The 23,159-nt window shown below is 47.5% G+C and overlaps 1 protein-coding gene across 1 annotated transcript; it reads left to right on the top strand.

Annotated features, from left to right (window-relative positions):
* Positions 1–310: 310 nt before the first annotated feature.
* MED26 (mediator complex subunit 26) lies at positions 311–21,238 on the top strand. The gene is made up of 3 exons (XM_059869695.1): positions 311–449; positions 17,106–17,180; positions 18,483–21,238. The coding sequence occupies exons 1-3, from the start codon at positions 375–377 to the stop codon at positions 20,160–20,162; spliced, it is 1,830 nt and encodes a 609-aa protein (XP_059725678.1). The 5' UTR covers positions 311–374; the 3' UTR covers positions 20,163–21,238.
* Positions 21,239–23,159: the final 1,921 nt, after the last annotated feature.

Raw genomic sequence — 23,159 nt, forward strand, 5'->3', positions numbered from 1 at the left:
GCCGCCGCCCGCCCTCCCCCGCGCACGCGCGGTGCGCGCCCCCGGCGGTGCGGGCGGGCGGGGGCCGGGGCGCGGCGCGCGCACGTCACGGCGTCGGGCGCGTCCCAGGGAGCCGCGCGCGGCGCCGGCCCTGCCCCCAGCGCGCCCCGCGTTCGGCCCGAGCGGAGCGGAGCGGAGCGGAGCGCTGGGCTCGCCCGCTCCCCCCGGCCCCCCGCGCCGCCCCCGCCCCGCGGGGAGCGAACATGCTCCTCCGGCTCCCCGAGGCCGCCGCCGCCGGCGAGTGAGGAGCCGCCGCCGCCGCCGCCCCGGCCCGGCCCGGCCCCGCCGCCCGCCCGCCCCGGCCGCAGCCGCAGCCGCCCCGCTTCGCCCAGGCAATGACAGCGGCTCCGGCCCCGTCCCCGCAGCAGATCAGGGACCGGCTGCTGCAGGCCATCGACCCGCAGAGCAACGTGAGTACGGGCCCCGCGGGCCCCCGCCGCTCCGGGCCGACCCCCGCCCGGCGCTCCCGCCGCGACGCCTTTCTCCCCTTCCCGGGGCCTCCGGGGCTCCCGCCGGGGCCGCCCCGGCCGTACCGGAGCCTCCGCTGCGGGCGGTAGCGCGGAGCTCCCGGCGCGCCGTCCGCCCGGGGTCCCGCAGCCGGCGGCGCCTCCCGCCCGCGCCCCCCGGGCCGGGAGCGCAGGGCCGCCCCGCTGGGGGCTCCGGAGGCCGCTCCCCGCCCGCCCGGGGCCGCGGCCGCCCCCGCCCCGCCGCCGCTCGGCGCCCCGGGCCCGGCCGGTGCTGCCCGGCCATGCGGCGGGCGGCCCGGCCGCCTCCCCACGCCAGGCCGCGGCTCGGGCGCGGCCTGCAGGGGGCTCTGGGCCGGCCCCGCCGCCGCTCGCCGGGACCTTCCGGGGCGCCCACCTGTTCCTCGGGCCCTGCGGCCGCTCCGGCCGCGGCCGGGGGGACCCCGGGCTGCGGGGACATCAGGAGGGCTCCGGCTGTGGCTGCGGAGCTCTGGAGCTGCTCCAGCACCGAGCAGCCTCGGTCTTCGCTTTTATCCCTTCCTGCAGCGCCGTAATGAGCTTATGGGCTCCTTCTGGGATGTGCTGTAAGCACAGAAGTCAGCGTGTATTTTACCTGTAAGTGGCCTTAAGTGGCGGTTATCCAAAGGATCATTTGCTCCTTTTAAGGGTTTTTTGGCTCATCCGAGCAGTTCTCCGCTTAGGTGTTTATTACTGTGAGAGGACTGCAGGGCCCTCAATCTGTCCAATTTTTGAGTCTTAGATCAACAGTCACCTCTGCAGGATGCCAAGGTGGGTCTGTCTTGGCCATCTGCAGTTTGTGGGGGCAGCCTCTCGTGCATCAGGCTGAATGTGTACGTGTTATTTTAGGGGCTGGGGTGTGTGAAACGGTGCTTTGGTTCCATTAAAGTCATACCTGCTCCTGTCTGAACAAGTGCTTTTTTGTGATAGACCTGCATCAAAGTGCTAAAGTAGCTAATAAAGTTATTGTCATTTGGAACCCCTCCCAGAGCTGCCTGCCTGTGTCATGGGGACTGAAGAAAAATCTCCCTGGCCTTGTCAGTTCTGTAGAACCCCCTGGGCTGGGCATCTGTGGGGAGCTGCAGTGTTACACGTTGGAGTAACAGTAACAAATCCTGGTGGTAATTGTGGGCTGTTAAATGTCAGCGTTGTCTGAGTTTGCAGTACTTTAACATGGATCTTGCTGAAATGTCAGTTAGTGCACTTCATGAATCCTGTTTGCTCTGAGCTCTCTTTCTGTGGCTGCAGATTTTTCACTCTACGTGAGACCGAGTGCCAACCTACTTTAATAAAATTCTAGCAGATCTGTGGTGTCTTTTGACTTCAGAACTGTCAGCTGCAGTGGTTACCCTAATTCTGGTGTTACTTTGTCAGACTCTGTGGCTGTGCAGAGCTAAGCAGCCAGGAAGTCAATTTTGTGGTGGATACTCTTCCCTTTCTCCACACTCTGATGTTTCAGGATGCTGTTGTGAGAGGACCCAAAATAACCAGGCAGCTCTCTGCTCCCACAGGTCAGTAGCCCCTTAAGTTTAGGAGTGATGTATGTTAAATTATAATTCTACATACTTGATACTTATCCAGGGCAATAATTGGTGGCAGAAAAATCAGCCCATTGTTCCAAAGTGCCTGTAGGCAGGGTCTGTCTTCCAGTTTAACCTTTTCTTGGAGGAGAGCAGAGGTGGTGTAGCTGAGGTTCATTGTACAGGCTGAGAGCTCAGGCTCTTGGCTCCAAAGCACATGGAATATGTGGTGTTGTTGATTGTTCACTACCTGGCACATCACTGGCACAGAGGGAAGAAAAACATACATTTTAGACATGCTTAAAAAGCAGATTTTGAGTTTAATCACACTTGGGCACCACCATGAGAGCACAAGAAGCTGCTCTGCTGTTTTCCTCCTGGGAGAGTCAGTGCAGCCATGAGCTGCTGTGCCTGCAGGGAAAGCTCCAGCTACTTTCTGCTGGCTCTTAGAATCTTCTCCTGATAGAATTAGTTGTGTTCAAACCTGCAGCAGACATTGTTGTCACTGACTTCCTCATTTACCAAGAAGGTCAAGCTTTGAGGCCTAGAGTTAATTCAAGCTTTTCAGTGTAGCTGGTGTGTGTGTTTCTGGAGAGGCTGAAAGCTGCACCAATAGTGGGCAAAGCCAGTCCAGTTCTGTGGGGCTGAGGAGGGAGGAGATGCTTGGTTCTTCATGGTGCTTTACTGTAGGGTCTGTAAATTTAAGCTTCACTTAAATTCCCTAACACATCCCCTGACATGAACTGCCATTGTGGATATTTATTCTTGAGTGGTTCGTTGGTTCTTGGTCAACTCACAGGTCATGCCTTAAGTGAAAAAAAAAAAATAGGACATAAGTTTCTCTACCTCTGTTGGGTTGAAGTGGTCAAAATAATGGTTTCCCCAAGCTTGCAGAACCTGCTGGCCTCAGGAAATCATCTCCTGTGCTGATTGTTCATCTCCAGCTGCTCCATAAAGCCCTGCTGACTCGGGAGCAATATTGAATTTACACATGTTTAGCACTTGAACCTCCTCTAGTAATTGCTGCAGAATATATTTATAACTTAGTTTCTCACACTTAGAGGTTACCTGTGTAAATTCTGAACTATTTCAAAGGAGACCTATAAGAAATAAGCTATTTTTAAAAGAACTTACATCATCCTAGAAGCCACCCGGGATGTCTGGTATTGTGTCTTCATTTATTCAGCCTTTTCTCCTCGAGGAAACATATGGGCAAACCACTTCTGCTCCATGACCTAAGCACTGAGTACCAGCATCACTTTCCTTCCAAGGCTTCTGTGAGAACATAGCAGGAGGTGGAGGAGAGCAGGAGTTCTGTTCTGTGAGGTCTGACAGGGGAGATGTTCCTTCATTCTGGTGGGAACAAGGCTGAGAAGCCACCCCTTCAGAACACCTTTGCCTTGGTAACTCGTGCTCTGTGCTCCTGGGGGAGTTTATTCCCTGATGTCAGGAGAAATGAGAAATGTTGGTTTTTGCTCTGTGGACGAGCCTGTCGTTTCCAGCCAGCTGCTAGAATTGTGCTTGCAATTAAATGGTTCCTCATGCTGAATATGTAGCAATCTGTTCCTGTTTTTAAATATTAGATAATAACTTCATTATTTGCCATTAGTACCCCTCTGTGACACAAACCCAGCTTTGGTTTGAGTAACAGCCTGCATTGTGTGCTCCCTGTGAGCTTGGGCTTGGATCTAACTCAGCTGGGCTTGCTGCAGACATTCAGGAGTAGTCCATGGCCTGAATTATTAATAATTAATTAGCCTGTGTGTTGGAATATGTTGGGTGGTGCATTGGCATGGGCTGATCTCCCAGCTGGCACAAGTTACATGGTTAAAGATGTTGGTTGTTTTAGCAAGGTGCTGGAGGCAAAACCCCCCTCACCAGTGGCACAGGTGCTTTCCAGCAGTGTTTTAAGAAGGTGCAGGGCACTGCTGTAATAATATAAACACAGAAAGCAGGGGAAGCTGGTGCTTCACTTCCTGAGGGTCCCAGTGATTTCTTTGGATGCAGGAAGTGTTACGTGTGGGCGAAAGTAGACTAGGAATGGCTCTTGCTTGAGCTTTATCCTTTTCTGTGAGCCCTAATGAGCTTAGCAGTTTTGAGGGAGGTGCAGAGAACCTGTTGTACCTCTTGCCCTCTTTGTCCCTTTCCTCACTTGCAGCTCATCTTGTTTGGAGCAGTCTCACACTTTGTGCTGGAAGGCAGCAGGTTGTTCCAGGTGTGTGACAAAATGCAGGGGGTTGGAGAGCATTTCTTAATGTGCAAGGTCTAAAGTGTTGTTATCATGTCAAGCTTTAGTTTCAGATAAAGATTTTGGGCCTGATGGAGAGAGTCCCATTGCATTCAGGTTTTTTATAATAACTTTAAATGAGGTCTGTGTTTCTTAGTGCTCTGTATTACAAACACTTGGATTCACTTGAATTCACTGTGTGTGGGTGATGGTGCAGTTGGTTTGAATATTGCTTATCCACTTCTTTCTGAACAGCTTATTTAGCTTGGTGGCAGTGCAGGCTGTCACTTCTTCACAGGGGTTGGAAGGCTGGAGGTTTAAAAATTTATAATTTGTGCAGTGCCCCTTGTAGCAGTGAGACCATTCTGAACTTTGAGGCAGCAAAGACAAAATCTGAGTGAACAGAGATATCAGAGAGCTTAAATTGAGGGGTCAAAGCAAGGGGAATGCCAGACTGCTTTTCAGTTGTTAATTCCTTGAAACTCCCCAGGTTGCAGTGATGATGGCAGTAGTCATTTGCTCTGAAGCTCTAATTTGAGTGTTTGTTTCAGCAGCAGTGACAATTTAAATAACACCCACTTCTTATTCCTGCTACACACACCCATTTTATGTGTACAGGATGGTGTGGTGAACTGAACCGAGGAATTGATCAGGATTTAAAGAAGAAAAAAGGCAATATATTTATCTTTTCCCAGGTAGTTTTTGATGTAGCTCAGTTATTTGATAAAACTTTTGGTGCATCACAAATAGTTTTGGCAGCAGAATTGGGTCTTAAAGTGTTTAAATGAGTTTGGAAGCAGAAGAGAGCAGCATCCTATGAGGGTGGGGAGGCCCTGGATCCCTGGAAATGCCCAAGGTCAGGTTGGACAGGGCTTGGGGCAGCCTGGGACAGTGGAAGGTGTGGGAGGGGAATGGAATGGGATGGGCTTTAAGGTCCCTTCCAGCCCAGCCCAGTGTGTGATTCCATGAGGAGTGGAATGTTGCTGCTTCCTGGGTGCATCCCTGCTGCCCTGGGACCTGGCAGGAAGGAGGTGTTGTCACCTGGAAAAGTTAACCACACCTGTCTGGGTTTTTTGAGGTGACAGTGGCTGCCTTATGGTCAAGTTTCACTTGCAGAGCCTTTTTTTGTTGCTGTCACTTGTGTGTGGCTCACAGATGTCTGGAATTATCCTGTGTTTGTGGGCATGCAGCAACTGAGGGGCTCTGAATGTGTCCAGGAATAACTGGGAAACATCTTCACAGCCAGCCAGGAGGATGCTCCTGAGTTGTAAGTCATGAGTGAGCTCTGCAACTCAAGAGTGAACCACCACCTTGCACTAAAGGCTGTGTGGACAATGCTCCAAATGATCAAAAATTGATTTGGCTTGAACCCCTGTGCTTACACCAGCTGAAGCTGCCAGTGGAGCTGGGAGAGCTGCTGGGATCATGTCCCCACCTCCAGCTGTTCTTGTTGCCTCCCTTGTGTGACCCAACCAGGGAACTCACCTGGCCAAGCCCTGCCTGAACAGGGGCTCCTCAGGGACCCCTTTCCATGCCCCAGCTCCTCCTGGGCTCAGAGAGGTGGCACTTCTGGCACAGAGCTGGGGAATTGTGTGGCAAGGAGAGGTGACAGTGAGGTGGTGGCAGCTCAGGCTACCCTAGAGCAGCTTGAGCCCCCTCACATTGTCAGACTGGCTCATCATAGGGGATCATTAAAGAGCTTTTTAAATCCAAGTGATAAAACTTTGCAGCAGGGACCCGTCTGCACGTGCTGTACCTGGGCCCTTGGTGGGAAACAAACACTGAATGCTCAGAGGCTGCAGGGAAAGAAGTCATTAACACATTTTTATTGGTGTAGCCAAGAAACAGCTCCTCAATGGAAGAACCAACTTTTTGGAGGTGCTATAAATATGGGGAATATCCTCTGGCAGTCACCTGGAGCCACAGCTTGGAACAGACAGCTGGTGAGGGTCCTTCCAGGAGAGATGTGCTGGAACAAACTTCCCAGGCTGCAGAGGACCCCTGGCTGCTGCTTCCCAAGTTTCTTCAGTTGGGGATGTTCTGGACCCTGTGTGAGGCCATTTGAGTGCACCTTGGCACCCCTTGAAGCCAAGAGAGCAGGGAGCTGAGCAGGCCATCCTGGCAGGGCTGGAGCTGGGATGGGATGGCCATGGGATCCAGCTGGATCAGCTCCTGCTGCCAGGGCACTGGAGCCTGACACCAGCAGGGGCCAGAGGGAAAACACTCCAGAGCTCCCACATGGAGAGGGACCCAACCTGTGCCTTAGGAAATAGGAAGACTTTCAGCTCAGGCTGTGTTTCAGAAGTCTGGGGCTGGGCTGGGAATTCCAATTTGTCTTTTTGGGGGGGTTTTGCCCAGTAAGTTGGGGGTGAGCCCAGTGTAGGGGTGCTGAGGTGTGCATGGTTGCCTCTTTTTGGGGTTTTGCTGTGGCCATATGACACAGCAGCACTGTCATCCTGGCACCTTTGGCTCCTGATCAAAGTAGCTCCACTGCAGCTGAAGCTTTCTCTCCCTGTGAGATCCTTTCCCAGTTTCTTCAAGAAACTGCTGCAGGTGACAATTAGTGTTTCTTTTTTTTTCAGGAACCACAAAAGTTTCAGGAGAGGGGAAGGAGGAATTGATTCTGCCTGCTGCAGAAGTTTGATGTTAGTCAAGATTCACTGCTTTTAAGGCATAGTTACTCCAATACATCAGGCTTGGAGTTAAAATTAATGTCAGTGTAGTTTTTTCACATGAAAACATGTCTGCTTTGGCTGATAACATTTTGCTGCTATCTCTTCTCACCAGTTATGTGCTTGGTGATAACAGCAGATATAGTCCTTAGGTCTGTATAATGTGGTAGGATGTGGCCCCACTTTTACACTGGGTCTTTAAAGAAATAATTTAAGGTAAAGGTAAGTCAGTACCTCATATTCAATTTAATGTAAATGTAGGTTTGTTTATTCAGTGTTCTAACAGCTAAATTACTCTTTCTGAGGGTAATTCATGCTTTTGGTGTTTGGAATAATATTTAAGTGCCAGCAAATTGCTTTAATTTGAGGTGCAATCTGCTAAAACTCAGCAGAGAATTGGTGTTTTCAGGGGCAGGGCTTTCACAGGGCAGCCGTGCATGCCTGAGTGCAATTGTTAATATCAGAGTGTACAATTTTCAGCATGTCCAAACAGTCAGTGGTAGCAATTTCTGCTGAGGAGTCACTGGAAGTAAAACATAATTAGCTCTGTTTTAGTGAAGAGAGTGGTTTCTAACCCAGCAGCTGGGGAGGAGGGATCCTGCATCCAAGGGATTCAGGGACACGCTCGGCTGGGCGTGTTTTCAAACTTGGAGCTCTGGAGACGACTGCAGAGGTGGAAGTCTTGTCTCAGAGTGACAGCCAGTGCTTCTGTGAGCTGCTTTCTCACATAGTTTCCATGCAGGATCAGCTTGCAGAGTATCACAGTTATAGTACAGGTCTGGAAGGTTTGATTTTTATTTTTTTTAAGGAGTGTAGAGCTGTGGAAGGTAGAGGAACATGGTGTTTTTTCCAGGTGGTGATGCACAGTCATAAATTGTTTTTGGTGAACAAACTCCCAGCACATCTACAAATGTCTGTAACTTAAGCCAACTTTCTGAGCAGGTCAGTACATAACACTCCTCATGCTCTGTACATTAACTGCAGCAGGAAGGGACAGGGAATGTCTCTGTGTGACTTGTCATCCTGAAAGTTCCAGCAAAAAATAATACTCCAATATTGTGTTTTATCCTTGGAGAAACCACAGTTGATTCTTGAATAGAGTTGAGCACGGTGAGGTGGAGGAGAAGATGCAAGGGGTGATGTTTCAGATTTCTTTGTGAAATTGGGTGCCTGCAGCTCATGGGCTGAGCACTCTGCTCGGGAGCCTGGCTGCATCCTGGAAAACTCAGGGTCCCTTGTCTTGTGGGGAGGAGTTTGTCTGTCACAGTAGGAGCTCTGGGGTTTTGATTTCATATTCTCTTTGCTGGACTTTTCAAGACAGGCTGCCAAGGGGCTTAAGGCTCACTGAGGCTTTCTGAACTGGAAATGGAGAAGTTTTTTGCCACTAGGTTAGAAATAAGCAGGGCAGGTTGGAGCTTCATGTTTGTTCTGCCCCATCCCTGGAAGTGTTCAAGGCCAGGTTGGACCAGCCTGGGATAGTGGAAGGTGTTCCTACCCATGGCAGGGCAGTGGAATGAGGTGGGGTTTGAGGCCCTTTCCAACCCAAACCAGTGTGGGATTCTACAATTCCATGTTCTGTGTTTAAATATTGAGAAGATGCTGCTGAGCCCTGGGTTCCTTGCTCCTGCCATGACCACACAGGGCAGTTGGCTCGAGTGGAGCTGCTTTTACAAACCCTGAGCTGGGAAGGCTCCATGCCCACCTTCCTTTTTTTCCCAGCCAAAGGTAGAGAAGGCATTTTGTTTCCAAGGAGCTGCTGAGGATTGTGCCACTGGCTGGAATAGCCAAACATTCTCCAGGGATTACTGGGGGGCTTTGCTTTCCTGACAGGTGACATTGTCCTGAGGTGACACAGCCCTCAGAGAATAGAGGTATTTGGAAATGGCTGACTGGCAGCAGTGTTTAATCTAGAATTTGGAGAGCAGTAAGTCTAGGAGATGTGTAAATTGATTTCAATTTTTTTTCCTTATCCATAAAACTTGTTTATGGTGTGTGCTGAGAAGAATTCACTATTGGTAACAGTTGTTGGAAGGATACAGTGACTTCTCCACAAACTTTCCCAGTTTGTAACACTATTTTTCTCAGTTTTTGTGAACAAACACACCATGCTTAACTCTCATGAGCAGTCACATGAGCATCTTGCACTTCAGTGTGATGAATTAATATATTCCACAAAGAATTCAACATTGTATTCACCTCAGCCTTCTCTATCATTTAAGTAATCAGCTGAGAAACTTCCCTAGAAATTTGACAAAAGTTGGCCTGCAGCATTTAAAGTACACTGGGATGGTGATAATGGTTTTACTTTTAAAAAAAGAGTGAAAATTCTGTATTGTGGGGACATTAGTAGGGCCTTTCTGAATTGCACTCAGGTATAAACTGCTCTCTGTTGACAGCTCTGGGTAGATACTTTAAGAGATGGCTAAAATAATCTTTAAGAACTTCACACAGCTCTGGACCCCTTATTATCCACTCCTTAACTGCACATTACATGATTTTAAATACCAGTTCTGTGGAGTGGATGGAGATGGAGCAGGTGGTCACAGAATGGTTCTGTCCAAGTGATGCCTTTAGGGCTCCTGTGGTACCTCCCTGTGCTCTTACCTTAACCAACAGTGAGTTCAGGTGAGTTCCTGAAGCAGAAAGCCCCAAGATGGATCAGAAGGGGCACATTTTAAGGCTGGATTTTCTACATATTCTGTATTATTCTGCCAGAATAATCATCCAACTGCATTTCTGTCTTGTTGAAGTAGGACCAGTTGTCCCCGTGACTTTGCTTGCACAGCAACCTCATTTTATGGCTCTCTAAATTTTGAAGCAATAATTTTGGACTTTAGTTCATGGCTTATAATAAATAGTAACTACTAAAATTTGTCTGGTTGAAGTTTCTGTACAGGAGGAAGAGGAGGAGAAATGATTATCCTGTAGAAAGGGAAGTGCATCATAGTTGGCACCAGTGCAGGGATTGAGGGGTTTGAGGGTGAGTGTGAGGTGGCTGCAATGGTGACAGAGCCTGAGTGGGGAGAGAAACTTTGGGCATTTGAGATTTTTGGGATCACATGGAGCACAGTGCTGGGGCAGTGAGGCTGGGAGTGTTGAATTTTTAGGTCTTTCACAAAACAAGCTGTTTCCTAGGGTTACCTGTATGGATCTTTTTGAGAGGACAATTCTGAATTGCTGCTCTGAGTCTGGTTTGGAGTAGATGGAAAGGGTGTGATGTGTTTGTGCTCCTCCTAGCTCAGTGTCTGTTCCCCAGGTGGAGGGGCATGGCTGGAAGGGACTTCATGAGGTTCATCACCTGCATGGAACAGCTCCTTCTGGACTTGTCTAATGTGTTCTTAAACCTCCATTGTGGCTCAGGAGACTGTGGAGAGATTATTTGAGTGCACTGGTAGCTCCCTGGTTATTTCTGTATGCAATCAGTATTTGTCTTGTTGCAAATTAGGCCAGTGAGCATAAAAGCAGTTGATTAACATTTCTTTATTATGACTAATAATGCAGAGGAAGGTTTATTTCAAGCTTCATGTGTCTCTTTCCTATTTTTTCAATGTGGTATGAAATGAAAACTTCAACTTTATGTTATTAACTGTGTTTTCAAAACATGGTTATCCTGCTGTCCTCTGACCTCCTCTTGGCAGATGTTCTACTTGCAGTGTTGCAGTTTGAGAGGAAGATGTAATTCCAGCTGAATTTGATTCCTCTGCCATTCCTTACAGCTTGGAAAACAACACTAAATGATCTTGCTTGCAGTGTGCTGTGGTGGTTGCCACCAGGAGTGGCAGTGGCTGCCTGGGGTTGTGCTCCCTGGTTCTTGCTCTGTTCCATCAGCAGTTTTTACCAATTGAACAGTATTTCATGTCACCTCTTCAGCTACTGGGCTCTTTAAAATCAGACTAATTAATTTATATTTGTCCTGCTTCACAGTCTCGGGGGGTGGGTTTGTTGTGGGGTGTGGAAAAAGAAGTTGGGGGGGCATATTGCAGTGAATCTGTAAATCTGCAGCTCAGGGTTGGCCCTGCAGGCATTCTTATGGTGTTGTACAAAATGTTTAGTAACTGTTGAAGCCAACAGGTATTTCTGTAGTAACAAAAATGTCTTTCAGTTCCTGGTTAATAAACGTGGATGGAGAAAAGTGTTTCACTGTTGCTGTTTTCTGTTTGCCTCAAAGACCTTTTCCTGTAGCACAGGGAGCTGGGGGTGTGCCTTGCCTTCATAGTCTGTGTTTTACTCCCTCTGGTACCATCCTCCTGCAGTGGCTGCTCCTTTTGTTGGGTGGTTTCCCCTGCCTTGGCCCAGCCTGGAGTTTGTTCCTGGGTGCCTCCCTGGGAATGGGCCCTGCAGAGCAGAGCTGGAGCGTTCATGGCACTCCCAGCTGCTGGGCACTTGTGTCTGGAGGCCCTCTGTGAGTGCCAGGGCAATCTGGCAAGCTCCCCTCATTCTCTTGGCTGCTGTGGTGTCTGCCCAGCTCAGGGATGTGTGTGGGCACTGCCAGGAGAGAGCAGGGGAAATATTTCAGGTCCACTGGTTCCTTCACACTGCAGAATTGTGTTGGAATCTGACCTTCCTCTCATTTGCTGATCCTGCCTTTGTAAAGCATACACAGGATGATGTTACTTTGCCATTAAATGAAGCCCAAGTACAAATAAAATGTATGCAGATTGGTTTGACTCTTTGAAGTAGACCTGGGAGTTTTAAATCTGGATAATGCTTCTGTGCCTGGTCACTCTTTGGACTCTTCTTGGTACTCAAGGAGCATTTCTTCTACCCCTTGTTTTGCAGCACAAATTTCTGATCGTTTTTCAAAGCATGAATTTCTCTGTCATAGAAGATTCTCTCAGTGAATGACTTTCAACCCAAATAATTGATTCCTTCATGTTTAAAGATGTGTTTTACCAAATACTATTAGCAAACTGGCCCCCACCTTTAAGAATATTTTTTGTGTGCTGGTTAATGTTGGACCTTTGCTTGGCAAACTGACTTTCAGACATTTTCAATAATGTGAGCAAAGTAGTGCATGGTCATCTTTTTGGTATGTTGTGTCTGTGAATAGTATCTCATGTTTCCTATCTTTAGACAACATCATGTCACACTGGGGCTAGGGGGAACTGTTAATAGATCAGCTGCAAGGGAACTGAACTAAATACCAGCAGGTTGTAACCTGAATTCTATCTTGGTGTGTTTGGTCTGTACCTTTGAACAAATGACATGACAATTTTCTGTTGGTGGTGTGTATTATCAGTGTCTGGTGTCTCATAGTTCCTACACAAAGTGCTAAATAAACTCTGCACTGCTGTGTTGCTGTTGTCACATTTAAATAAAGCCTCCTGTGAGTAGCAACTTTTCTCTCCTCACTTCTTATTTCATATTTGAAATTATTGTGCAGCAAAGGAGCTTTTGTACAAAAGCAGTGTTGGGGCAAGGTGTGACACTGAGGGGGGACCCTGGTCTGGGGCAGGAGCTGCTGCTGGGCTGCAGGTGACACTGAGAGCTCCAAGAGAAGGAACACCAGCCATGCCATCACCCCTGGAGCAGGCACTGCACCTCCTGGGAACCAGCTCTGCCTCCCTGGCCTCTCCAGCAATATTCACCTTCAACCTGGGATTTTCTTGAGCATTTTCCTGCACTCCCTGAGGAGATACATGGCCCTGGAGCAGGGGGAAGACAAAAAATGCTCCTGTGAACTTCTGTCTGGACCCTGCTGCCACCAGAAACCTCCAGCTTGGCAATGGACACCTGGATTTGTGTTTGTAGGAAGAAAAAAGGCCTGTTCAGTCTCCCACAGTGTCTGCACTTCTCTGCTTGCTTCTGTCACACTGCTTTGGTGCTACAGGTGGGACAGGGTGGCAGAACTTTCTCTGAAACCATTGAAATTTGGAGTATTGGTGGATATTCTGATGAAGGAGTTAAGTATGGTGGCAAACACATTCTCTCCAAAGCAGTGGATTGTGATACCTGTGTGCTCTGTTCACCCTGCCCGGGGTGGAGTCAGGCTGGGATTGTTGGAAGCTGTGATTTCAGCAGGATGATGGTGTTACACTTTGGTGTTTGAGGATTGTCAGTGATGGGCAATTACAGGCCAAGTTTAAGTATCCTTTAGAAACCTGTGAGGGCACTAATGTGACCCAGAAGGATGATGTTACTGTATTAAATGGTGCCTTTTAGCACTGGTACCTGAACTTTGTGGTTGAAAAGAGCCTTTCTACCTGAAAGGCAGGAATCTGCATGAGCAAAGTTTTTTTGGAATTGTGCATTGAGTTTTCCATGTTGCACAGAAAGAGCTGCTCCTTCTACTCCAGGTAACTCAGGGCTGGTTTGTCATTTATCACAGTCTAGTCAGGCATGCAAAGATTTTTGAAGACATCCCTCTGAAATATGAAAAAAACCCCTAAATAATTGCTTTATCTGAGTGTCTGCAATAGGAAGTTTCTGTAACATTTGTTTTTCAGGCTGCAATGAGGTTGTGCTGTGTGTCCTGGCAGCCCCCAGGAGGACAGGAAGGTGTTCTGGGGGTGCTCACGTTGCTTTTGGGGTCTGGGCTGGTGTGGAAGCAAAGGAAGGGAATCAGAGCATCCCATGGAGTGTGCTGCTCCCACAGAAAACTCATCCCAGCACCTGGAGGTGGTGGTAGAGCTTGTGTGGATGCTGAGCTTGCTGCTGCTTTCAGATTTCCTGGTGAAGTGGAGCTGGGAGGGGGCAGCTGTACCTCAACCTTCCCCAAAACCCCTTTGAACTGCTGTGTAACACCCTGAAATCAGTCACTGACTTAGTCCTGGTTTATAAATGCTGAAATAAGATTAGGATGGCAGTTAAGAAAAGAAAATTAAGCTTCTTGATCTTTTCCTGAGAGTTCAGAAACCACTGCTTTTGTCTGAGGCTGGAGTAAAACCATCCAGTGCTTAACTTGGAAAAGATCTCAGCAATAGTAAGCTCCAGAGTATGGCTGAATGGCTGGATGACTTAAGGAGCCTTGCATGGAATAAATAAGATTTGTTTTCTGTGGCTGTCAGTAGGGTTGGCTGGAAAGGATTATCGTGGATGACTCAAAGCAGATGTTCTCCAGTAAACTTTGGAGTGAATTAGTGTGTGTGCCAGTCAGGGCTCTCAGCTTGGGAGAACTTGGAACACCTTATCCATTACTTATCAATTATTTTGAGCTGTTTGCTGCAAGCTCCTAAATGGGGGTCCTGGAACTTGTTTTGGGGGGTACTGAGGGGTTGCTGTGTGAGCAGACAAAGGCACATAGAAACTAAAATGCAAATTCCTGAGTTGCTGAGCTGGGCAGTTACAGCTCAGTGTCCATAGGGAGTGGGGCTGCTGAATTCCCTGTGCTGCTCTGCTCTGTGGCACTTCACCTGTCTGCTGTGTTCCCAATAAGCATCTTCAGTAGCCCTTTGTGTTAATAAATGATCATTTCTAGTGCTGCTCAAAGCAGGATGCTGTCCTGGCAGGTTGGGTAACATCATTGTCAGGTTGGTTATGTGACAATGCATGAATTTTATTGTCACAGTTGGTTTAAGGTGAAGGTGTTGGTGTGCAGGATGGGTGTGCTGCTGTTATCTCTGAAGTGAACAGGTGATACTTGAGGTGTTTTGGGAGGTCCTCTTGTTTCCATCACTGTGTTTAACTGCACTACAAGAAATTCCATAATCTGTGCTGTTTTAAAATAGGCAAATATGATTTTTACTATAAGCTTCTCTGTATGGCACTTTGGATAAAACATTCAGAGAAAACTACACAAGGAGAAGGGAGGACAAGTTGTTGAACGTGCTTGGACATTTTATGTATTTATTTTCAAAGAATTAAGCTTCCCTACAGGTCAAAAAAAAGAGAAAATGAGAGGAGCTGCTGGCAGTTGTCTGGGGTGTGAGATGTTCGTGCTCTGCTCAGCAGTTGCTCCGTGACAGCGCGTTCTCAATTGGTTACAAATGTGTGAGGAATCCAGAAGGGGTGGTTTGTGTTCCAGCAGGAGCTGAGGGTGCAAGGCCACTTTCACTGTCCTTAATTGGCACCACGTGTCCCCCAGAGCAGGGAGGGAATCACAGCCTGTCAGTGCTGCTGGGGTGGTTTAGCATTTGGGGCATCCTCTGCTGTGCTTGGGGGTATTGAACAAAGGCACAGCTGTGCCTGGAAATTCCCTGACCAGTTTCACCTTTCTGTAGGTGTGTGTGCACATGAATGTATCACTTTCCCCATCTTCACCTTCTGATAGGCCAGTGACCCTTTTTTTGCCATCAGTTCTTCATTTAGATAATGAATATTTGGTATCACTTTCCCCATCTTCACCTTCTGATAGGCCAGTGACCCTTTTCTTGCCATCAGTTCTTCATTTAGATAATGAATATTTGGGGATTACCAGTAACTGCAAAAATAATTGTAGCAGTTAGTGGTGTGTGCAACAGAGCCTTTTTCACTCTGGTAATTCATAGTCTAAAATATGTGTTGGGAAGGAGAGTATCGTGTTTTGCAAGTTTAAAAATATTTGTCTGGAAACTCCCAGAACTGAGCTTTAACTATTCTAAGGGCTCTGGTTCTAAAAAGTGAAAAAAAGCCAACCCTGATGTTGTGTATTGCTTGAACTGTGGTGCTAAATTGTCCTTCCTGGGCTCTGAGGGCAGGGCAAGGGTCAGAACATGGAAGAAAGTCAGTGCACTGAAGTGAAATAATAAGAACTAAAACATGTCAGAATAGGTGCTCTTGCTGCTCTAAAGATTAAGCAGAGTTTTACCAGGCCTGACCTCGTGGTAGGGCTTTAAATATCTGCAGAGTGAAGAAAGAACCAGGACAAATTAATTCATCTTTGGCCTGGAGTTGGTTTTACACCCTATAGGAGTTAGAATCATTCAAAGCCTGCATGGACTTGAAACATAACTTTGATAAAAGTGAATCAAAAACTCTGGACAAGTGTTTCATCACTGACCAGGTGTCTCCTAAATAACACAAAACTCCTGAATAGCACTAAACAGTCCTGCAGGGATGGACAAGACATGGTCTGAGCCCAGGGTTTTCTGAAGGGAGGAGATCAGCTCCTGGTGTTCCTGTGGGATCTTAGTGGAGGGGTAGAAGTGACTTGGAAAAGCCAATTCTCACTCAGGTTGGTGGTTTTAAGACAAGGATTTGTGCAGGGGAGTGTGTGGCTGGGAGGGCAGAGCTGCCTGGTGATGATGATGATGCTGATGCTCCTGATGAGGTTTCAGGATGATGTAGGATCCCTGCAGAGATTCTTGCTGAGAGATTTTTCTCACATGCACTTCACATCCAGTTGAGTCACAAATGCAATTAAGCAATAAATGAGACTGTGATTCAAGTTTTCCTTTGCTTATCTTTTAAATCTCTCCAAAGGTGAATTAGAAATTCCAGGTTTCAGCTCTCTTACCATCAGGTAATGGAAACAAAGATCTCTCTGTAGGATCATAAACTGGTTTTGGGTTGGAAAAGCTCTCCAAGATTACTGAGTCCAACCCAGCACTGTCATGTTCACCCCTAAACCAAGCCCCTAAAACGTGCATGGGTGGTTTCTGATGGAAGCCATTAAAATCACACATGTGCTGAGGATGTGCAGGATGCACAGCTGTGATCAGAGAGCCTGATCCCCACCTCCTCAGGGATCTGGGTTTGTGCACTTCCCCCTCCCCGTGTCCAGGCCCAGCAAGGGGTGGCTGATGGTCTGGGGACACCTGCTGGGCACAGCCCTGGCCCGAGGAGGGACCTGCAGGCTGGGACTCCCGTGTGCAGAGCAGGAGGTGATCTTGGGAATGGAACTGCAGAGCAGTGCCTTGGGTCAGTGTGCAGTGGGGCCTGAAGGATTGAACTCCACATTTCCCACTGCTGCTCCACTTTTCACTTGCTTCTGTTAGGTGGGCACAGTTAATTGATGCTTTGCAGAGGGGTCTCAGAACTTTGTTACTCAGTCACAGCAGTTTTATTGCCACTGTTTCCGTGGGTTTTACATAAGAGTGTGTTTGTTACAGCTCCTGCAGTTTCCATCTAGGTCAGTAAAAGTGTCCTTGTCCCTATTCCTTGAACAATCAGCTCCCTAAAGCCAGACAGTCTGATAGCAGTTTGTGATTAATGCTTCCAGCAATTATAAAGTGGAAGGTCTTCAATTACATTTGTTAACTAAGACCAGTACATGAAACATGAAGTGACTTTGTCTTCCTTGTTGCAGATCCATAACATGGTGGCAGTGCTGGAAGTGATCTCCAGCCTGGAGAAATATCCCATTACCAAAGAGGCACTTGAGGTATGTCACCCTCTGAACATGATTTTTTTATATGGATAAAAGGACTTTTCCCTGCCTTTCTAATTTCCATCAGAGCTTTTCTGGAAACAATAGATGGATTGCAAAGGATTCACAATTAAGATATTATTTTGTCCCTCTCGTGCTGTTTCCGACATCTCGCTGAACACAGGGATCCTTTCTGGGCCCAGATCAGTATTCTGGGCAGCACAGTTCCTGTTTGTGCAGGGCACTACATTAATCATCACTTGCCACTGATTAATTCTGTTCCACTCAGCAGTATCACCCTGCACTTCTGGTCACCTTTGTAGATGTTTGGTGACCAAGCACCTAAAATCTGAAACAGGAGTAGAGTTGCTCTGGGTCTGTAAAATTAATCTTAAATGCAGTTAAGCAGGTTTCAAGGCCTGATATTTGTGGTGAGTCAGGTGTAGGGAGAGCTGAACTCTCACTGCCACTCTTAGAAACAGTCCAAAGAAGTTTTATGGCTGAATTATATATTTCTTTTTCACTCTTTGTATTGAAATTAGCGGTGTTCTTGCTTTTTACTGTTGCTTAATTACAACTCCACCTGTATTTCAACATATCTATGACAACAGGTCGCATATTTCTCTCACAGTCGGGTCTGTGTTCTCCTCTGAAGTACTTTTCTTAAGAAATCTGACTCGTGGAACAGTTCTTTGTTTTCAAATGTGCTTTGGGAACAATCAAACACTTCCTTCCGCTCATGAAACCACCTTGGGACACCCTGGGAATGTTGCTTAAATGGCTTTTTCATTCGTTTCCACGAGGCTGGGGAGTGAAGGGAGAGGAGAGAGGTGGAGGAAAAAGGTAGGACACAACTCACACCTGGTAGTCAGGTTTGTCAAATGGAAATTTTTATTGTTAACGGGTTACTGTAACAGGCAAAGATCCTGGAATTCTCTTCTCTTGGCTCTCTCTGCAGATCTTTAATTTGCCTTGTGATAAACACACACCTTTGGGTGCTGCATTTCGCCTCGAATCTGAACCTGCACCCTTATTCTTATGGTTTTTTCTCATTAAAGAATTCCTTTCTGATGTTTTTCCCAGCTCTCCTCCTTTTACCAGGCAATAAAGGCAGCGTGACTTGAAACCTACAGTCAGTTTCATGTTGTGTGGCAGAGCACTGGACTAATCCTTTCCAAAAAGATTAATTCAGCCCTTAAATCTTTAGTGTTTTTCCCCTGGTGTTTCTCAGGGGTGAGCATTACAAAGCAGAACGGTTCCTTAAGAATTTTGCTTGGAATGATACATGATTGTAAACCACCTTGTCTGTCTTTGTAGGAAACCAGACTCGGGAGGCTTATCAATGAGGTGAGGAAGAAGACATCCAATGAGGAACTTGCCAAACGTGCCAAGAAATTGCTGAGGAATTGGCAGAAGTTGATAGAACCTGTAACCCAGAACGAGCCAGTGCCAAGGGGGCTGCCCAACCCGCCAGGATCAGCAAATGGAGGTGCCCACAACTGCAAACCAGACTCCCAACTTCCTGCTGTGCCTGGCACCAAGCCCATCAGCGAACTGAAAAGCAGGAATGATATCCAGAAACTAAATTCTCCAAAACCAGAGAAACTGGGAAATAGGAAAAGGAAAGGTGATCACAGGGACGGGCATCAGGGCCCTCCTCCCCCAAAGGTCTCCAAAGCTAGTCATGAAGTATTACAAAACTCTTCACCCCCTCCAACCAATGGAATTGGAGGTAGTCCTGAAAATTTTCCTAGTCCTGTAGACATAAACCTCCATGCAGGGCCCGAAAGCAGCAGGACAGATCTCAGTGAAAACGATAAACACAATAAGATCCCAGTAAATGCTGTAAAACCTCACACCAGTTCTCCAGGACTTGTAAAACCTTCAAGCACTTCCTCGTTACTAAAGACTGCAGTGCTTCAGCAGCATGATAAATCAGAAGAAGCCACGGGCCCCCACCAGCCCAAGAGCCCACGCTGCTCCTCCTTTAGCCCCAGGAACGTTAGGCATGATACTTTTGCTCGGCAGCACACCACGTACTCACCAAAGGATTCGATGCCCAGTCCGTCTCAAAGGTCTCAGTTCGCGGACGCCGCGCCGGTGCCGTCGCCGCCTCCATCCCTGATGCAACCATCCACACCTCCCATGCCAGCCAAGAGACTGGAGTTCCCTCCTCAGGCGGCCCCCGAGGTGGCACAGCACTGGCAGGAGCAGCAGGGAGCCCCCGAGGGCCAGCACAGGCACACAGCAGGGACACTTCAGCAGCACACGGCTCCCGGCTGCAAAGGCCACCCCGGGGAATCGCACGTGGGCTTCCCACAGGACACTTCCAGAATGGACAGTGACGATGCTGCTTCAGGGTCTGACAGCAAAAAGAAGAAAAGGTACCGACCCAGAGACTATACAGTCAACTTGGATGGGCACGTGATAGAAGGGGGTGTGAAACCTGTGAGGTTAAAAGAGAGAAAACTCACTTTTGATCCCATGACAGGACAGATAAAACCTTTAACACCGAAAGATCCTTTGCAGGTAGAAATCCCTGCACTTACTGAACAGCACAGGACAGAAACGGAAAAGCAGGAGCAAAAACCCAACCTGCAAAGCCCCTTTGAACAAACGAACTGGAAAGAGTTGTCCAGAAATGAAATCATTCAGTCATATTTAAACAGACAGAGTAGCTTGCTGTCTTCATCAGGAGTACAGACTCCAGGAGCTCACTACTTCATGTCTGAGTATTTAAAGCAGGAGGAAAGCACTAGAAAAGAGGCTAGAAAGACTCACGTTCTAGCTCCTAACAGCAAACCTACAGACTTGCCTGGGGTCACCAGAGAGGTCACGGGCGATGACCTCGACAGAATACGTGACCACAACTGGCCAGGCGTGAACGGTTGTTATGACACACAGGGTAACTGGTATGATTGGACACAGTGCATATCCTTAGATCCACACGGGGATGATGGGAGATTGAACATCCTGCCTTACGTCTGCCTAGACTGAGAGCAGTTCTGCTAAGCACGCTTTTTACACCTGCAGTTAGCAGAACTGGCAGACACGATGCCACTTCCAGCTGGAGAGAGCCTCCTGTCCTGGACAAACAGGCCCCACGAGCAGAGGGGGGGAGGGAGCTGGGCCTTTCCAGCTCGTTCCTTTAAATTCTCCTTTTGTGAAATGCTGCTACCAGTTTACTAACAATTGCAAAGGAAGGCATACGAAGGTTTGATCAGTTGAGTTCAAAACTCTATAGCGAGCCAGCTATAAAAAGTGTTAGTCCCCAAGAAGTGAAGAGGATTTCCAGCACTTTCTGAATGCCGGAATCTTATTACAGGCAGGTACAGAGAAAAAATTGTGGAAGTTACCTTAACAAAATATGCATCTATTTATTTGACTTGATTTGGGTTTTTATTTGGCAGTGAGATATTCGAGAGACAATGTGCAAAAACTGTAGTTTTATTTCTATCACATCTCTGAACATGATTGCGTTATTTAAGAGTCATGTGGTACGGAGATTGGGTTTTAAACAGCAGGTGTTGCACTGCAGGCTGGGCCACCAGCTTCAGCTCAACATTCCATAGGCATCCACATATTTTAGTCTGGTTTCAGTTTAAATCCAGTCTCTGAGAAATGCTGCAAAAACTAGATGTTTAACGATATTTTTTGATCCCACCACCACCAGCCAAATATTTTTCCTCCTTTTCCCTTCCTGCAAACTTATAGGTAAAAAACAAAAAGACAAAAAAAACAAAAAGACAAAAAGGAAAAAAAAAAAAAAAAGAAAAATCACCTTTTCTAGAATCTAAATGTAATGAGGGTGCTACAAGTTTGTAACTGTACTGTGAGAGGGAAAAAGGAAGCCTGTTTGTATGCTGGAAATATACTTGTTACCATTCCTTTAGATATTGTTTGCCTTATGGATATCCATCATAAACGCAATTTGCAAAAACAAAGAGCCTTAGTGAATGTACAGTAACTAGACTTCTGTGTTCCTGGGATGCAGAAGGGAGCAACTTTGCTATTTGGTCCTTTAAGTGGACACGTTGTGATATAAATGTGGAAATAAAAAAAATTTGCACAAACCAGTTTGTGAATTATTTATATACACACTCCACTCGTTTTCCCCCCCCAGTCTGCTCAGTTCAGCCCAGCCAGAGGAGCCCTGGCACCAGGGACCCCTCAGAGCAGGGAGGTGGAGCTGAATCCCTTGGACACTGCCCCAGGGAGAACGGGATTGTCTTCCAAGAACCTCGCTGTGCTGTCCAGTCACACAGGGTGGATCTGTTTTAACTCTGGAGACTGATAACCCAACTGCTGATAATGTACCTCAAAGTCTAAAGAGATCAGATTTCATCTTTGTAATGTTTTATTCCTGTTTGTTACAATGCTTGCTGAAGCAGCCTGGGGTGTAGAAAGTGAAGGATTTCTATTAACTGTAATTGCTTTAATATTTGGGGCTGTGTTGTTTGATGCAGTCCCCACTGTTGGGCTTCTGTTCAGGGGGTTGGGGAGGGGACACTATACCAAAAATATTCCTGGGTTTAGTGATGTTAACTCTGTTAACCCATCTGTGCTGGAGATGAGCCCTGGCAAGAGCTGTCCTGCCTTTGAGGGTAGAGTGCAACTCTTCCCTGCCTTTCAAAGGAAGGAGCTCCTGGCCAGGCCTGCATGGTGTTGGTTCATTCCCTGGAATACAACTGATGAAGTCTGGTTTATTTTTAAGTCATTCTTGTTCATCATTTATGATCTGACTGTTACTGAAATGTGTGGGTATCTCAGAAATAACAATGTCTGTGTGCTTCCATTTCTGAAATCTGAGGTCTGAGAGTGAAACCAGAAGTGGTTACCAAAAAATGCATCCAAGTATATTTTCAGTTTACTTCCATTTTGTCCTTCTGCAGTTGCTGAGGTTGAGCAGTGTGGTTCAGAGCTGGGGGAAGCTCCTGTCTTGCAGCTCAGATTTGATGGTAGAGGGCCAAGCTGCTGGTCATTTTGGAAATGCTTAAGTTTTGTTTATGTAAAAAAGTACTGTGCATCTTATCTCCCCTGCCCTTCCTCCCTCCTTCCCTGAATGGTCCCATTTAGGAACAGGGTCCGTGCTCTTTGGAGGCCTTTGAATTCAGGAAATGACAAAGTATTACTTGATAAATTCCATCTTTTTCTCCACTGCTTCCATTTCTGATGCAATTGATGGCCCTTGACTGTGCTGGGTGAGGTGATATCCAAAGCTCATCACAGCTTTCAGATTCCACCCAAACTGCCTGTGCTGGTGCTCCTTTGTTTGAGGAAGCATCAGGAATCCCTGGTGATACAAAAACTGCTGGAGAAATTCCCTCCCAATGCAAGCTTTAAATCTTGTTCCTTGCTGAGTTTGTTGCTGCTGTAAGGGGTCAACTCACTTGTGTGTCCTCCAGGGTGAGATGAGGCTTGACAATCTTTATTTCAGCATGCCAGTATAACCAGTTCTGTGAGCTCCAACAAATGTGAATAAGTTTACAAGGTGATATTTTTTTTGTCAATTTTGTAAACAAGTTCAAATGAAGTTTACCATGTGCGTACCTGCTGTGTACTCTCATTTGTGCATGACTCAGTTTCTCTGCTACTGCTTTCTCCTACCTCTCTCGCAAAATTTCTCCTTCTAATCCTAAAACCTGAAGTTAAAAACCTGCCATTTCTTCCTTGTCACCGGATGACACGAAATGGCTCATCAGCAAATCTCTGGGGAGTCGCCATCACCTAAAGTGCGAGTTTTTATGGGCAAATTAATTCTGCAGCAGTGTCTCTTGACAGGGTGCATGGATGAACCTGGCTCTCCAACACCCCCTCCTGCCTGCCAGGTACTCACCCATCCTTTACCCCGGCCGGCGCTACGCCTTCCTCGCCTTAGTTTTAAAGGTCGGGAGCGCTCGTCTCGGTGCCTGCGAGCCCGTGACCTTCGCCCCGTCCCTGCCCTGGCGCTGCCCCGCGCTCCGCTCCCCCGAGCACCGTCCCTGCTCACGGCAA

This window comes from Haemorhous mexicanus, chromosome 29 (genome assembly GCF_027477595.1).
Source record: "Haemorhous mexicanus isolate bHaeMex1 chromosome 29, bHaeMex1.pri, whole genome shotgun sequence".
Lineage (NCBI taxonomy): Eukaryota > Metazoa > Chordata > Aves > Passeriformes > Fringillidae > Haemorhous > Haemorhous mexicanus.